The sequence below is a fragment of the Grampus griseus genome (assembly GCF_964374135.1).
Source record: "Grampus griseus genome assembly, chromosome: 1".
NCBI lineage: Eukaryota > Metazoa > Chordata > Mammalia > Artiodactyla > Delphinidae > Grampus > Grampus griseus.
In genome coordinates, this window is record NC_139017.1 from 171,384,349 (window position 1) to 171,400,907 (window position 16,559).

The following is a 16,559-nucleotide window of genomic DNA, read 5'->3' on the forward strand; positions in this document are numbered from 1 at the left end:
GCACGGGGCCGAGGCAGGCACCCCGAGGTCTCATGTTGGCAGCGGCTCCGCCCCCCACCAGGAGCCAAAGTGAGGGAGGGGAGGACCGCACCCCCCTCCTACCTCCCAGCCCAGGCTAGGTCTTCCGGGAGTCGTGCTTGGTGTACTTGGAGGGCAGATGCCCAACGTGCCCTGATCGACGACAGGGGCGTCTCAGGCAAGCGGCATAGACAGACTGGCTCACCTGAACTCTGCCGAGTGGCTCATCTCCGAAGGGCTCCCCTGCCCCTCATCCACCCCAGAGTCCTCGGCGCTGCTCAGACAAGGGCTGGGCTGGTCTCGCTTGAGTTGGCAAAGAGTTTCCTGGGTCCCAGGCTCCTGCTCAGGCACGGGTCCCTCACCGACCAGGGGCAACCGGGTCTCCAGCTCCTGGGCCTCTGGCTCCTGCGTCTCCCCCGGGGTGTCCTCTAGGGGCCGAGGCGCCTGTCCCGGCCCTCGTCCTCCTCCCTCTTCTTCTTGGCCAGCAGCCGCAGGGCTACCAGGAACATGCAGCGGTTGGCCAGGCCCTGCAGGGTCATGGTGGCCGCCACCTGATGCAACAGTACTTGGACTCTCGACGGTAAAGCGGTAGAAGTCCATTGGGGCTGGAAGCCCCTCACTAAAGTCGCAAAATGGCGGCCTCTCCGGGGCGTCCCCGGGAGAGCCAGTCCGAAAGGACTGGTTGGGGGGCTCGACGTGGGAGCACCAGGTGCTGGGGTCCAGCTGCCCGTGGAGCTGATCAATGACCTTACTCAGGGGCTGCCCCAAGCACTCCATGGAGGTGTCCTTCATCTCGGGGATAAGCAGGCCCACCTGGCCGGGCTCTGAGCGCTCGCTGCCCTCGGCTGTGCTGCCGGGCCCCTCTGTCTCCTCCCCGGCGGAGGCGAGGGTCTTGTCTGGGGAGACCCGCCCGGGGCCTGGGCTGCTGACGAGGGTGTCACCACTGCCCCGCCTGGCACACGTGTGCTGGGTAGAGGCCGGGTGGAGTGGACTTGCTTCCTCATCCGATCTGGGCTTCTTCTTCTTGCCAGTTTTCTTCTTCTTGGTGACCCTAGATGGTAGTGATGGGGAGAGGTTTGAATCTGAGCACCCCAGTACTGAGGGCAACGAGATGGGTTGGGTCCAAAGAGGTGATCTGGGACTTCCTTGGTGGCTCAGTGGTTAAGAATCCGCCTGCCAGTGCAGGCGACATGGGTTCGAGCCCTGGTCTGGGAAGATCCCACATGCTGCGGAGCAACTAAGCCCACGAGCCACAACTACTGAGCCCGTGTGCTGCAACTACTGAAGCCCATGGGCCTAGAGCCCGTGCTCCACAACAAGAGAAGCCACCGTAATGAGAAGCCGGTGCACCGCAACGAAGAGCAGCCCCCGCTCGCCGCAACTAGAGAAAGCCCGCACACAGCAACAAAGACCCAACGCAGCCAAAAAAAAAAAAAAAAAAAAATCATTTAAAAAACAATGTCTTTCAAAAGAGGTGATCCTGGGCGAGGGACCTCTGAGAGCACAGCCAGAGCTTCAGCGGTCCCAGGCAGCACTAGGCGGGAGGCCGGGGCCGACAGCAGCTCAGGCCCCAAGTACTTCCCACTGCCGGCAGAGGCAGGGCCAGCACGAGGGAGGCACAGACGGCAGCGGCCAGAGGAAGCCCTGAGCGGGTCCTGTGAGTTCTAGCTGATGGTACCACTGGGCTAGCTGTGCTCTAGGGAACAAAAACAGGCCATGGCTGGTCAGAGCAGTGGCCCCCTCTACTCAGCCTCCCCCTAGGATGTGGGCAGCCGACCCTGAGCTGACCCTCCTTGCCGTGCAGGGTCATTAGGATAATTCAAAAGAATCAAAGCCTTCTGAGCTCAAACTCCTTGGTTCGAGTTGGCTGAAGTGGGCCTGGCTAAGCAACCCTGGGTCTGAACCACTCAAGCTGCTCTGGACTCCAACCAGCCTGTGGGAGCTGGACTCCTGGCTCCAGTCACTGGGGAGCAATTCCCCCACCCTGGGCCGGCAAGCCTCTGGGAGGTCTGACGTGCACATCTTCTTATTCAGGGTGGAGAGACTCCAGAGCAGGAGCCAGGGAGGTCAGGGAGCCGAGGAGGCTCTGGGCCAAGAGTTTCCCAACCTGCCACCCACCTCCTCCTTCCTTGTTACGTCCCCAGCAGTACGATGAAGATGCTCTTCTTGCAGCGAGCCATGCTGAACTAGAATTAGTACGAATCTCAGAAATTGTGCTCTAATGTCCAAGAACTCCCTTGGAACGAAGTCCAGGCTGAAGGTGCTTTCTGGATAGACCAGACAAATGCCCCAGCAGTCTGGGCACGGCCCCAGAGGCCGGCCATGTTGATGCCTGTGTCACCCATCTTCCAGACTCGGGCCCTCTGTTTCCTCTTGATCAAAGAACTACTGAGCAGGGGTGAGGTACCTAGTCTCCGGGAAGATGTCCAAATGCCCTCCGGGGGGGAGAAGGTCCTACTCTGCGTGCACTAAAAAGTGATGCTAGGAGTGGACAGGATGGACACCAGGACACTCACCCAGCTTCTCGAGGCCCCTCCCCACTGACCTGATGACCTCGAGCTCTGTGCAGGTGTCTGGCAAGTCCGGGGTATGGGGCTCCCCCTTCTCCTGAGAGGCGGTGTGCACAGGGGTGGTGTCGGAGGAGGACACGGTCTCTGCCTGGTCCTCATTGAAGGGGTTGTGGCGCTGGGTGGGACTCTTGGTGGAAGCCTTGCTGCTGGCCGGGTCCGAGGCAGTAGAGCGGGGGCCACTGACAGTGTCTGTGAGGTCTCCATCTGGGAGAACAGGAAACACGAGACAGCCCGTCAGACACCAGCTGGGGACCACAGGCCCCCAAAGCATGCCTTATCTCAAGAGGGAGGCAGGTGAGTTCTTTTCAGGGAAATCTGATCGGGGTGGCCTCGTTTCAGGAGTAGAAGCCCCAGGCCAACAGGACACGGGATTTGTGCTTTAAGAGCAACTTGGAGGAATGCCACCACCACCACCACTGGGCCCCCCCCCCCCCCCACCGAGAGCTCACAACAATGTGGCCAAGTTTGAGTTAAGAGCTCCAAGGTTAAGCAGCCTCCAGGCTTAAGACCCTTGGGGATGGTGACCCTGATGCCTCAGAAGATGGGCTGCACACCTCTCAGCTTAACCTTAGAGCCTCCTTTAGCGCCAGACACCCCCGACCAGACTGAGATACCCAAAGCCCTCTGAAGGGTCCCCCACAGTGGCAGATACAAAGGAACAAAGGAAGAGAGAAGAGAGCCAGGATCAGAGAAAATGAGGGGTGCAGAGGCTGCAAGGCCAGGATAGGGTCCAAGGGTGAAGAGCGAGGGGGAGGGGCAGGAAGGAGGACCCAGGGCAGAGAAAGAAAGGTGCGCAGAGCGGCTGCCCCTCGCCGCCACAGATGCCTTGTGGGCCCTTCTCCTTCGATATCCCACCGGGCACCCCTTTAAGGCGGGTGCTGAGAACTCCATTTCATCCAAACCTCAGCCTGCCTACTGGTCCTCTCTGGGCACACTCTCTCCCAGGGCTCCCCCCGGGAGATGACGCAGCCCCTCTAGAGAGGAGCTGGTTTAACAGCTGCCCTCACCTCCAACCATCCATCCCAGGTCACTGGAACGGGACGCAGAGGGGAGGGAGTGTCAGCATGAAAGCACATAGGGTGTTTATCCAGTGGCAGATGGGAGGCCGCCCATGCTGGCAGAAGAGCCTGGGTGACAGTTAACGGCAAAGCACACAGGATGTTCACGCTCCAGCTGCAGCTCGCACACATCTTGCTGGCCTTTATCTGCCAGAGGAGACGTGGCAAACATGCTTCCCACCCTCAGCCTCACCTGGAAGGGCCAACCTGCTTAGTGGATCTTGGAAACCACTGGGCAGCTGTCTGCTGACGCAGCACATCATCAGAAGTACACTGTCTCTTAATATAAGGACAAATGAGGGGGCAAAAAGCAACTCCCAGCTCTGCCAGAAAGACACTAGTGAAATATGAGACTGTCTTCAGATGTCCAGGGACCCCAGCCAGAACCCTGGTTCTCAGACGCAGAAAAGCCTGCCCTTCAGCGTGAAAGAGGCCTCCTGCCAAGCCCACGCGTTCCTGGTCCAGCCCGAGATGTGCGGTTACATCCCCCTTGGGGAGGGGGTCCCAAGAGGTGGGCAAGCAGACCATCGGACGTGGTGGGGGTCAAGGCTGGGATACCCACCAGTTCTGGTTTTTTTCTGGCTGTGCTGCGCAGCAGCACGCGGGATCTTAGTTCCCCGACCGGGGATCAAACCCGTGCCGTGCCCCCTGCAGTGGGAGCGCAGAGTCTTAACCAACTGGACCGCCAGGGAAGTCCCTACCCCCCAGTTATGTAAATGAGCCAAGGACCATGGGAAGGCCTCCCCAGTCCCCACCCCAGGGCCCAGAGCTGCCCTCCAAATCCTGCTCTCCTCCAGGTCTGAGGAGAAGACAAAGCCTCCCCAAGGAAGCTTCCAGAACCGGCTCAGGGAGGCTTCAGTGCTCTAGGGACTCAGGAAAGCAGGAGATGGCTGCTGGGACAATCTCAGCCCGCCCTGGAGCCCGGCCCGGCCCGAGCAAGCAGTGTGACTGGGCTGTTAGTTCTCAGGCCACACGGAGCTCTGGAGGGCTGCAGACGAGTCTCAGGCCCTGCTTGTGAAGTGACTGCAACAGGCAGCAGGTAGCTGGGTCAGGAGGAGGTTAGTTGTTAGGGGGGAGGGGGGCGGAATCAATGCCCAGCATGTGCGCTGCGAGAAGAGAGGCTGAAAGGATAAATGATGTTGTTATGATGGAATTCTGGATTTCAAGCTCATCTTAACTTAAAACGGGGGACTCTTCCATGGTACTCTGTTGGCCAGATGACATAATTTATTTTTCCCAATGCGATATCTTCCCTCTAACTTAAGCTATTGCACACTTGCGTTACTTGGGAAAAGATCATCTATCAGATGGCGGCTCTAACAACACGGGGCTCAGCTCCGAGCAGCAGGGAGAACCGCCGTCCCGCGGCTCTGGGTGACCAGTCGGCACCTCCTCCTCCAGAGGCTGCCCCCCTGCCCCCATCCTGGGTGGAAGTGGCCCACAGGGCAAGAGGCTGTTTAGTAAGGCGGGTCTGGTTATGGCCTCAGCTTTAAGGAGGAAGGATTAACCTTCTCAGAAACATGCCCTCTGCTTGGAATGATCCCAGGAATCCTCATGACTGTTCTCGAGCCCAGAAGTGGCGTCACCAGCAGAAAAATGCCCAAGCATTGCTGCCACCTAGTGGACAGGGTGGGAGGGTTGACAGATTTTATTTTAGTCGGCCTTAAAACTTCAAAGAGAATCTCCCTAGAGGGAGTTTCAGTCATGCCAGGGCAATTTCCCTCATTTGGACCTCAGTCTCTTTCAAAAACACCCGAGGGGAAGCCATTAAGAACAGAATCGAGCCCCTCTGCCTTTGCTTCCTGATGCTTCTGACACAGAAGCGCATCTGACCTGAATAGGAGCCTACAACCCACATGTTCAAAGGCAGTGTTTCCCTGCGCACATCTGGTGCATCGATTGGCACTGGAGTCAGGAAGGGTGATCCCTGTGTCCCCGAAACGCAGGCACTTAGTGACTCCACAGGGCCACTGCATAAAGGCAGGAGTCCTGCACTGGGAGAAGGGGTTGGCCTAGGACTCAAGGTCAAGTTCTCCTACTGCAGAATTCCATCTACCAGAACACCAAACTTGGCTTTATTATGATCATTGACATTATTATAAATAATGAGCTGATTTTGAATCATGCAGCAAGCTTGGTATGGAAACGTTGCAAAACAGGAAAAGAGGGTAACAGCGGACTCTGTCCCACCTTCCCAGTCTGTGCTGGGTACAGACGGCACTGCTGGAAACACATCTCCAAAATCATAATCTATAAAAATGAGGGACAAAACTGAAGATTAGAAACACAGGCAGTGGAAGGGCAGGGAGGGTGGGGGCAACAGGGTGGGAGACATTGGGAGAAAACAAGAGAGGAAAAATTAAACTTTCTACATTTTATCTGACAACATCAGGGGAACTTTGAGGACCCCAGCTCCTTCTCAGCTCCGGTACTGGCCCAGTAGCCTCTGACCAGCTAGAAAGACCTGGGGGCAATCGGTTCCAACCCCAGAAGGACATGGCTCCCCTGTACCTAACCTCCTTTCCTGTCCCTGCTTTCCTTCCCTCCACCCCCAGCAGCTGAGATGAGGTGGGCTCAAGGGGACACTTCTTTCCCTGGGCAATCTGGCAGCTCCCTTGAGGCCTGTCCCTCCAGCTTCTGGCGAAAGCCCCTGAGCCCAACCCAAGGAGACTGAGCTGCCATCTCCTGCTTCTACAACGAGCGACACAGGCCTTGCTAACAGCGGGTCTATGTCCCTCCCTGGGACATAGCGCCACAGCACAGGCAGAAATAAAGAAAGAAGAGGGTCAAGGTCTCAATGTTAATGCAATTGTAGGGAGTCCCTGGGGCTGAACTTGTGCTTGGAGCCCCTTCCCTGCAGGTGGGGTCCCATAAATGAAGAGCTCTGGTCCCCACAGGCGACGAGGGGGAGAACAGCCAGTTTTATTAGATGAACACGGAGGCCGAAGGTTTGGAAGAAATCAGGCTGTTCCAACCAGTTGTTGGACCAAGATAACAAATGACCCACAGGCGTGAGGACGTTTTCAGTCTTTGATGGCATGAGTGTGATGAGTGTGAACACCTCCAACATGCTGGCAGGTACGGGAGGGACTCGGAAATCGATGGACCCATGGGAAAGGGGGGCGAGTCTTCCTCCAAACTTTAGACCCATCGGGTCCTCCCTCCTCCGTCTAGGGGTCGCTTATAGACTCTTTCCACCTAAAATCGAGGGTAGGATGAACTCCCCCGAAGTGGGTGGCACTCACCCCTGGAATGTCAGGAAGAGTTTCCAGGCTGCCCTGCTAATCCCCCCGACCTCAGAGAACGGCCCTGGGCATATGGCTACAGGTTTCTGCAAAAGGGTCTAACATTCGTAAGATCTCACTTTGGCTTTTTACCCCCAGTATCAGTTTTTGAGCCACCACAGGGACTCTGGGGAAATGAAGATCTGGGAAACGACTGGCCCCGTTTAACTCCGAATTTCCACCACTGGACCAGAACCAGCCAAGAAAGACTCCCCTCAGCCAGGCTTACGCGGCTCCAAATCCGTTTCGCCACAGAGGCCGGACCCTCCCCGCCCCGGGCACTCACCCTCACTAGATGGGGCGATGGCACTGTCGTCCCACTCCAGGGTGGTGGAGGTGACGGAGTTGAAGGAGTTGAGGGAGAGGCTGTCCGAGCCGTGGACCGAGCTGGGGAGGCGGTCTTCAAAGTCCAGCAGGTACTGGGGTTTGTAGTAGTCGGGCATGTAGGGGGCCAAGTCTAAGTAGGGGGCGTCCTGGGGAGAGAAGGGGAGAGGCAGGCTTGGGTGATGGGAGGCCTGGGTGGACCCAAAGGCACGGCCTTCCAAGGATCTGCCTTCACACCCTCCCAGGCCGGTGTTTCTTTGGAAATCTATGTCCTTAAGGTGCTAAACCCAGAAATAAGCTGTTCAAAGGAGGACTGTGAACGGCTGTGGTTTGTAAGGCTGTGGACTTGGGGCCCAGAGATGACAGTGCCCACTGGGCCTTCTGACCCTCCTTGACCTCTTGTATATTAGAGTCGCTCATTTGCTCCAGTTTCTACTACTTTTCAGTAGCCAAGTTCCTCTTCCGGTCTGTGCTGCCGGGGTTGGGACCTAGGCTGGTGACCCAATTAGGACGGGGCGGCTGCGCGCATCTTGACAAGACCGCAGAGGAGCTTCTGCAGCTCCTGGGCCGCCCTGCACCTCTCCAGTGCGTGACCGTGACCGTGACCGTGAGGGAGGCCGGGAAGCAGGGAGCTGAGAGGCTTGCAGGATCCCGGGAGGCACAGGGATGAACCTGCCTCGTCTCTCAACGACGACTCACGTCCTGATCACGAAGGAGAATACTCCAGTGCTAAAATGCTCCAGGCAATGCGGCTTTTCTCCAATGTGGGACAGAGAGACAGGAAGGAGTCCCCCAAACCAGGAATTCTGGCCAAGAGAGAATCACCTCAACCCCACACCGTTCCACTGGTCAGACCCTGAGCTGTTCCCTCACCTGAACGGAAAGGACGGCGCTCAGACTCAGTCACACCCGTCAGGCTCCCTGAGCGGGACCACGCGCCCAACCCGCCCGCCCCTCTGCCCCCAGGAGCAGCGAGAGCCGTGGCGTCTCACCAGGTCCAGGTCGAACCGAATGAACTCCAGCCCAGACACCAAGGTCAGGAAGAGGGTCAGGTGGTCATGGCTGCAGACCAGGGCATTCCTGCGAGACACGGGAAGGGGCGAGGGTAGTTCTGGGTCTGGTTACCAGCGCGGCCCCGCCTCCCCCGCAAGCCAGCTGCGCTGAGGTTAGGCATGTGGCATCCCTCCACCCCAAGCTTGATGCGGTCTTCACCCACCCCCTTCCAGCGCTCTCCGGCTGACTTCGGGGCCGTACGACACTTTACTGCCCTGCCTGTGTCTCCACCCACCCCCTTCCAGCACTCTCCGGTTGGCTTCGGGGCCGTATGACACTTTACTGCCCTGCCTGTGTCTTCAGATACGGGGCGGGGCCGCAGCAGCTCTGGCAGCTGCTCTAAATCCCCTGTTCCCACGGCAACCCCAGCAGAGGCTGAGCCTCCAGTCAGGACTGAGGCCTGGGTGGGGGATCGGGCAGGGGCCGACTAGGCACCAAATCGCTCCCAGGAGCCCGGCCGGAACCAGCACACCCGGCCAGGGCCGGCACAGGCAAGCTCCACTGGCCCTCTGGCCATCATCGTGTCCTCAGCACGCACCACCAGGCTAGGCCTCGGGGTGCCACAGCGCGGTGTCTGCGTGTGACGGGAGACTTTGGGACGGGGCTCGGGCGCCCTGGAGCGGCGTGAGACAGCGCTCCGGACACTCACTTGACGTAGTACTTGTGCAGGAGACCCAGGTTCTCCTGGAACAGCCGCAGGTAGCTCTCCAGGGAGTTCTCGTTGAGGGCCAGGTACAGCCAGGCCCGGCCTGCAGACAAAGGGCAGGAGTAAGCCACTAAGGGGTGCTGGCTTTCCTTGGCCCAGCAAGGGCGGGAAGGGCAGCAAGAATGGCGGAGGGGAGCCAGCGCCCCAGCAGCCTTCTCTCCTGACGGAGCACCGCACGCTGAGACCTTGATTTTCCCCGTCAGACCCTAGCCTGTAACTGGCCAGGACACTTGGATGAACGGGGCAGGTCGCAAACTCCAGATGGGTTGAGAAGTGCAAGGACTTTTCACTGATCCTGTAGCTGACACTGACCCTGGCTCAGGGAGAGAGGCGAGACCCCCCCCACTAGGTGCTCGGGCTGGGATTTGTTAGGAGCCCCGCTCTCTTCAGCATCTCACTTTCCCTCCTCACAGCCACGATGCTCCGGCCAAATGTCATGTGCGGGATGAAGAGAGGCCTCGTGGAGGGCGCTGGCATTTTAACCAGCCTCCGCCACTGGACACCACAAGGCACTCGGCCTCCCGGGCAGACCCTGAGGTCACACCTGAGCCCCAAGCTGCCCACAGGGAGGGCGGGACTGGTCCCGTCGCCGAGTCCCCCCGGTACTACTCACTGCGTCCCAGGTTGGTGGCCACGTGCTGCAGCACCTCGATCTGCTTGATGGCCTCTCTCCGGGTGAAATGCACCACGAGCACCCAGTAGCCAGATGAGAGGTCTTGCAGTCTGAGAAAACAGGACAGGAGCTGCTATGACCTAAACGGGGCCACCCTGGGAAGCTGCAGTCAGTTGGTCCACCAGCCTTCGTGTCAGGAGGAAGCCCAAGGCTGAAAGCAAGGGATTCCCAGCGGGACCCCCAGGCAGCCACCAGGCCTTCACACCATCATTTCATCTGTCGCTAATCCTTTCCCCAGTCATTCATGCCCGCTCAGAGACGGATTACTGGGATAACCCCAGACAGTCTGCAGCCCACCTGAGTGAGACAAATCGTTTTCTGCTAAGGGAAAGAAGAAATAAAAGGCAGACGAGGCTAGGGACTTCCCTCTGAGGGCTACTCACGGGCTCGGGGTCCTGCCCTGCTGCTCTGTACTGTCCTCTCCAGAGGCCACCTCCTTACCCATAGAGCAGGGCGTGGTCCAAGTGCTCACACAGACGCTGCAGGACCTTGTCGTGGTTCCGGATGGCAGGGGTCTCATCTTCACATGCAGCAAAGTAGCTCTGCAACTGAAAGGGAAAAAAGGCAGTTCCCCCAGATTAGAAATGGGTAATAAAGAGGAGGGCCATGGAAGTTCTGGAATCAAGAAGGGAGCTGAGAAAACCAGTCAAAGGATGTATCTGTGTTGACCAGCAGAGAGTCGACCTCAAACTGCCTCCACCAACTGCTTATCCTATACTGCATGTTCCAGAGGCACAGGAGGACACTTAGAGCCCAGTCCCCACGAGGCACTCAGTAAGTGCTTGGCACGATGACAGCTCGATGCTGGTGAGGAATTCATGGTCTATGATGTGGGTGTCCGGTGGTACCAGGCTTCAAGCCAGGGCCGCCGAGCTACACAACTCCAGGGGCACTACCTACAGTGCTACGCATATAAATGAACACTCAGTGCCCAGTGTAAATCCCCCTGCCCCGCCCCTGGAGTTGGTCACACGGTGGCCCGGCCTGGAGCTGTCCCTCTGCACAAACTAAGGGCTGATGGACGTGGGCACCTGCTCCAACGGCCTTCTTGCCAGAGGCTGACATGGGACGCTGGACTTACCTGAGGAAGCCGGCCAGGCTGGATAAGGATCCAGGTACCTTGCCAGGCTCAGGTCAAGCCCCACACCAAGAAGGACACTGTTCCCAGGCTGGACTGAAAACAGGAGATTTGGCCAGTAGGCGAGATGAGCTGCAGCCTGAGGAAACCCCAGCAGGCTGACGGAGGTGAGGGCAGCTCGCTCAGCTCTGTTAAGGCCAAGAAAGCCCAGATCAGGACTGAGTTCTCTGCAGCCACAGTGAGGAGGGGGCCCTGTCAGGCGAAGCGCCGGGAGAAAAGTCTTTCCCACTTCATTGGGCCACACTCTGGTCTGCTGCTGCCCTTCTAATGTCCAGAAGGGGAAGAACACACAAAAAAGAGCACCCATCCCTGTACACCCGTCTCAGGTTTAAGCTCCTGGTTCTGGGGAAACGTGCTCTCAGGTTTTTTCTGGAAGCAGTGGTAGAGACAGCAGCAGCAGACAGGACACATCGACCACGCCCGCAAGCACGCGCTCTTGGCGAGAAGCCAACAATGCAGCTCCCACAACAAAAATAGCTTCTCTTACTCTGTGGCCTGGAGTAAGCCCAGCAGCCCTGCTGGCCCCGGACAGGCCTCGGTCCTGCAGGGTCTGCCCCTCCTTCCAAGAGGCAGGCAAAACAGAGCCCCAGGAGGAGAGGTTTCTAGAACTGAAAGAAAGAGCAAAGAGCCTACGAAAACTGCAGTGGCCGAAGGTATGCCTGCACGGCTTAGTACTGAGAACCATGACGTCGGGGGCCAGGTTTTTTTTGTTTTTTTTGTTTTTAATTTCAAAGTCCAAGTAAATCTGAGATCAGAGATTCTTAGATGTTAGAACTGGAAGGATCTTTAGAGAACTAGTACAACTCCCTTATTAAAGAAGGAAAACAGAGGCTTATTTATTTTCTTGATTATAAAAGTAGCCACACCCACCATGCTTGAAAAACATGGAAAAGTTTAAAATTTTACTGATCTTGACGTGCAGGCTCAGCGGCCATGGCTCACGGGCCCAACCGCTCCGCGGTACGTGGCATCTTCCCGGACCGGGGCACAAACCCGCGTCCCCTGCATCGGCAGGCGGACTCTCAACCACTGCGCCACCAGAGAAGCCCCCTGATTTATTTTTAAACAGAGAAGGTGACTAAGGCCAACAAAGGTTAAGTCCTTCACTATGATTTTCAGCTAAGTGAGGGAGCCATGGCTGGAACTCGGACTCCTTTTTCAGGTCAAGATACCTTAAAAAATAAATATTCTGAAAGCAGTATTTGCTCATTGTAAAAGTTTAAGCAACATGCAAGTGTGTATAAATGTAAAGACCTCCTCTCCCCTGTCCCCCAGTGGGAACAGCCTGTGTGTGTGCCCTCCCAACTCTTTTCCTGCATACAGAGACTTAAGAAAAAAAAGTGAAATGGGATCACGCTGTACTCATTGTTCTGAAACCTTTTCCTTAATAGAAAAAGATTTAATAAGCCATTTTTCTAGACTATTTTGTCTAATTGATCCAATGTTTCTTCCAATACGTCAAACGTATACTTCCATATCATTACATACAGATCCACTCCATTCTTTTTTTTTTTTTTTTTTTTTTGCGGTACGCAGGCCTCTCACTGCTGTGGCCTCTCCCATTGCGGAGCACAGGCTCCGGACGCGCAGGCTCAGCGGCCATGGTTCACGGGCCCAGCCGCTCCGTGGCATGTGGGATCTTCCCGGACCGGGGCACGAACCCGCGTCCCCTGCATCGGCAGGCGGACTCTCAACAACTGCGCCACCAGGGAAGCCCGAAAAATGGTATTTTTGCAAAACTGAGTCTTTCCATCCACGAACATGGAATTTTTTTTTCCATTTATGCATGTCTTTTTTTACATACTTGGTAAGTTTTCCAGCTTTCTCTGGATAGGTCTTTCACATTTGAAGGGGAGAGGCTGCATACATACACATGGTACTAAGAATTAGGGAACAGTCTGTAACCAGGAGACAATTAACCAGGAGACAATTTCTGCAAAAAGTATAATAGAAAGAGTGTATAACATGGTGGTGAAAAGCAAGGGCTCTGGACAGGAAACATGGGTCCAAAGACTGGCTCTGCTACTACAGAGCTGAGTAGCTTTGGCAAATTAACCCTCTAACCCTCATTTTTTTCTCATCTGTAAAATGGATTCAAAAGATAGTTTAGAGCTGAGCTGTCCAATACAGCCAGCCACTAGCTACATGTGACTATTTGGATTTAATTAAAGTTAAAATTAAACAGAAGTAAAAATCCAGTTCTTTAGTTGCACTAGCCCCGTTTCAAATGTTCAGTGGCGACTGTACTGGACAGTGTAGATATAGATATCAGTCCATTATTGCAGAAAGGTCTGTTGGTTTAGGGGATCAAATGATATAACGCATGCAAAAGGCTTAGCATAGATCCCGGTAAGCAACGAGTGCTCAGTAAGCATTAGCCAAGATTCTTTTATCTATCTATCTATTGGCTGCGTTGGGTCTTTGTTGCTGCGTGCAGGCTTTCTCTAGTTGTGGTGTGTGGGGGCTACTCTTTGTTGCGGTGCGCCAGCTTCTCATTGCGGTGGCTTCTGTTGCGGAGCACAGGTTCTAGGCAAGTGGGCTGCAGTAGTTGTGGCTTGCGGGCTGCAGTAGTTGTGGCTCACGGGCTCTAGAATGCAGGCTCAGTAGTTGTGGCGCACGGGCTTAGCTGCTCCACAGCATGTGGAATCTTCCCGGACCAGGGCTCGAACCTGTGTCCCCTGCATTGGCAGGCGGATTCTTAACCACTGCGCCACTAGGGAAGCCCCTAGGCAACATTCTTAAGAATAATGAAGCCACAGGACGGTTCACGCAGCATTATTTACAACAGCCAAGCTATGGAAGAAATCTCGGTGTCCATTGACAGATGAATGGATAAAGAAGTGGTATATATACAGTGGAATATTACTCAGCCATAAAACAAAACAAACAAACATAACAAAACAGATACAGACTCATAGCTACAGAGAACAAACTGGTGGTTTGCTAGAGGGGAGAGGGGTGGAGGGATGGGCAAAATAGGTGAACGGGACTAAGAGGTACAAACTTTCAGTCATAAAATAAATAATTCACAGGGGAGTAATGTACAGCAGCAGTCCCCAACCTTTTCGGCACCAGGGACCTGTTTTTTGGAAGACAATTTTTTCCACGGACGGTGGGAGGAGGGGATGGTTACGGGATGATTCAAGCGCATTACGTTTATTGTGCACTTTATTTCTATTATTATTATGTTGTAATATGTAATGAAATAATTATACCACTCACCATAATGCTGACAGCAGGTGGAGCTCAGGCGGAAATGAGAGCGATGGGGAGCGGCTGTAAATACAGATGAAGCTTCGCTCACCCGCCCACCACTCACCTCCTGCTGTGTGGCCCGGTTCCTAACCGGACATGGACCGGTACCAGTCCGTGGCCCGGGGGTTGGGGACCCCTGATGTACAGCATGGGGAATATAGTCAATACTACTGTAATAACTTTGTATGGTGACTTATCATGGTGATTTTATAATGAATAGAAATATCGAATCACTATGCTGTACACCTGAAACTAATATAATGTTGTAAGTTAATTACACTTCAAATAAATAAATAAACAGAAGCAACAGTGAACCCATATTCTCAGCCACACCAATGACACACCACTTAGCTAAACGTAAGTTCAGGGGCAAAGAAGACTCAGTGATGTTCTCTGCTCTCAAGAACCAGTATCCTGTTCACCAGCTCATTAGCAGGTGGTTCCAAAGCCTATTCTTTAACCACTCTTTTACAGCAGGTTGATAAAAATTTTCCATTATCTCAGGGAACAAGGAGACCTTCCATCAATGTGACAACCCAGCACAGTTCTTGAGAGGAGCAGGAAGGCGAAAGGGACTGTCTCTGAGTCAGTGATGGGAGCGTTTCAGGAGCTCTGCCAACAGCTTGAGCTCACACTCCGGGAGCTGGTCAGAAAGCACCACATAAAGATGCACAGCTGAAGTCTTCTTCCCCCGCCATGGAGAGGCAGCTGCGAGGAGCCACTCACGGCACCAGGAAGGTCACAGGCTCTGAAAGTGGGAGGAGAGCAAACATCGAGGCCTCATTTGAGGGCCCCTGAGCAAGCGAATCAATGAAATGAGGATAATGGACAAATTTTACTCCAAGTTACTCTTCAGTGACACACAATACTTGCTGGTGGAGCTACCACTGGCTGTAATTAGAGCCATCATTTATTGAATGCCTGTTATGTGCACTAGGAAGGCAGCAGATAACTTGGATTTTTTTTTTTTTCGGTACATGGGCCTCTCACTGTTGTGGCCTCTCCCGTTGCAGAGCCCAGGCTCCGGACTCGCAGGCTCAGCGGCTATGGCTCACGGGCCCAGCCGCTCCGCGGCATGTGGGATCTTCCCGGACCGGGGCACGAACCCGTGTCCCCTGAATCGGCAGGCGGACTCTTAACCACTGCGCCACCAGGGAAGCCCTACAACTTGGATTTGAATGTGGGCTCTGCTACCCACTCACTGTGTGGCCTTGGGCAAGTTACTTAACCTCTCTAAACTCAGTTTCCTGCTCTACAGCCCTACAGGTTGCGCGAGGGTTCAGATAATACCTTAGCTGTTTATCAAAGAGCACGATGCCTTGGAAACACTTCATAAATGTTAGCAGCTGTGATGACGTACTTCACAAACACTACTTAACTTAATCATCACAGCAACCCCGTAAAGTAGGTCACAGAGCTAGTAAGTGGTAGAGGCAGATTGTAAAGCCAGGTCTTCTCATCCAACCTGGCTTCAAGATCCCCGAGTCAATGACGTAGATAAAGTGTTGTTCTAATATGCTGTTCTAATATGTTGTAGGAGAACCCAAGAAAGTGAAACGCACTCCCCTCTTTTTTAAGTCACAGGAACTAAAAAGCCCACAGTGCACATGAGACCAGTGTCTTCTGCAGCTCTGCTTCCTGGAAGATGGATGGAGGAGAAAGGCTGGTGTGGCTCCTTTAAGAAGAAAGCTTGCCTGCTCTCTCCATCCTTTTGCCCCACGTTGGCCTCTTCCCAGCAGTGAGGAAGTGCACTGTTTGGTTAAATCAGCCACAGTTGCTCCAGGAGGAGCTTTCCTCACTTCTGGGAAGAAATTCATCCTGCTGATCAGACTGCCAAGTGGTTTTGAATGTTTCCTTTATGCCCATGAAAGTTTGGGGAAAAGGCTGAAAATTTCAGAATTAGTAGGGGTCTAGAGCAGGGGTCAGCAAACTATGGCCAGTGGGTCTGCCTCCTATTTTTGTAAATAAAGTTTTATTAAAACACAGCCACACCCATTTGTTTTGTATTATCTACAGCTGCTTTTGCACTATGATGGCAGAACTGAGTAGATGAGACAGAGGCTGTATGGCCTGCAGAACCTAAAATATTTACTATCCAGCCCTTTATAGAAGGTTTGCCGACCTCTGGTCTAGAGCCTTAAGCAGAGGTGACAAGGAATGCACACCTGTTACAGGCTGGGCCAGGAGATGTCTCTCGCCCAATGCTCAGTTCAGCAGTGGCCAGAAGAGGAGGCGCGAGCCTTGAAGATTCATATATTTCAACAAAGATTTACTGAGCACCCACTATGAATACACCAGCTGCTATTCTTATACAGAAGTCCCGGCCCTTGTAAAATGTAAATCGTATGCAAATACATAATATAGTGCCAGGGATGAATAATGCTATATAAAAACAAAGCAGTGATCAGGGGTCTGTTATAAATATGGGGTCAGAGAAGATCTCACTGAGGAAATGACTACTGAGGTAACTAGGGGAAGAG

The 16,559-nt window shown here is 54.5% G+C and overlaps 1 protein-coding gene across 2 annotated transcripts in view; it reads right to left on the reverse strand.

The window, feature by feature from the left end:
• The window catches only part of PLEKHM2 (pleckstrin homology and RUN domain containing M2), a 38,009-nt gene that overhangs the window by 5,958 nt on the left and 15,492 nt on the right, over nt 1-16,559 (reverse strand). Inside the window, exons 2-9 of one of the 2 annotated variants that reach the window (XM_082654020.1) lie at nt 10,128-10,234; nt 9,627-9,736; nt 8,957-9,056; nt 8,247-8,334; nt 7,217-7,403; nt 5,837-5,896; nt 2,564-2,792; nt 224-1,069 (exon numbers count right to left, since the gene is read on the reverse strand). In XM_082654020.1, the coding sequence (XP_082510146.1) occupies nt 224-1,069; nt 2,564-2,792; nt 5,837-5,896; nt 7,217-7,403; nt 8,247-8,334; nt 8,957-9,056; nt 9,627-9,736; nt 10,128-10,234 (1,727 nt within the window). Of the gene's footprint in view, nt 1-223; nt 1,070-2,563; nt 2,793-5,836; nt 5,897-7,216; nt 7,404-8,246; nt 8,335-8,956; nt 9,057-9,626; nt 9,737-10,069; nt 10,609-16,559 lie in introns of those variants that run through there. The other variant, XM_082654021.1, reaches the window with a different exon arrangement.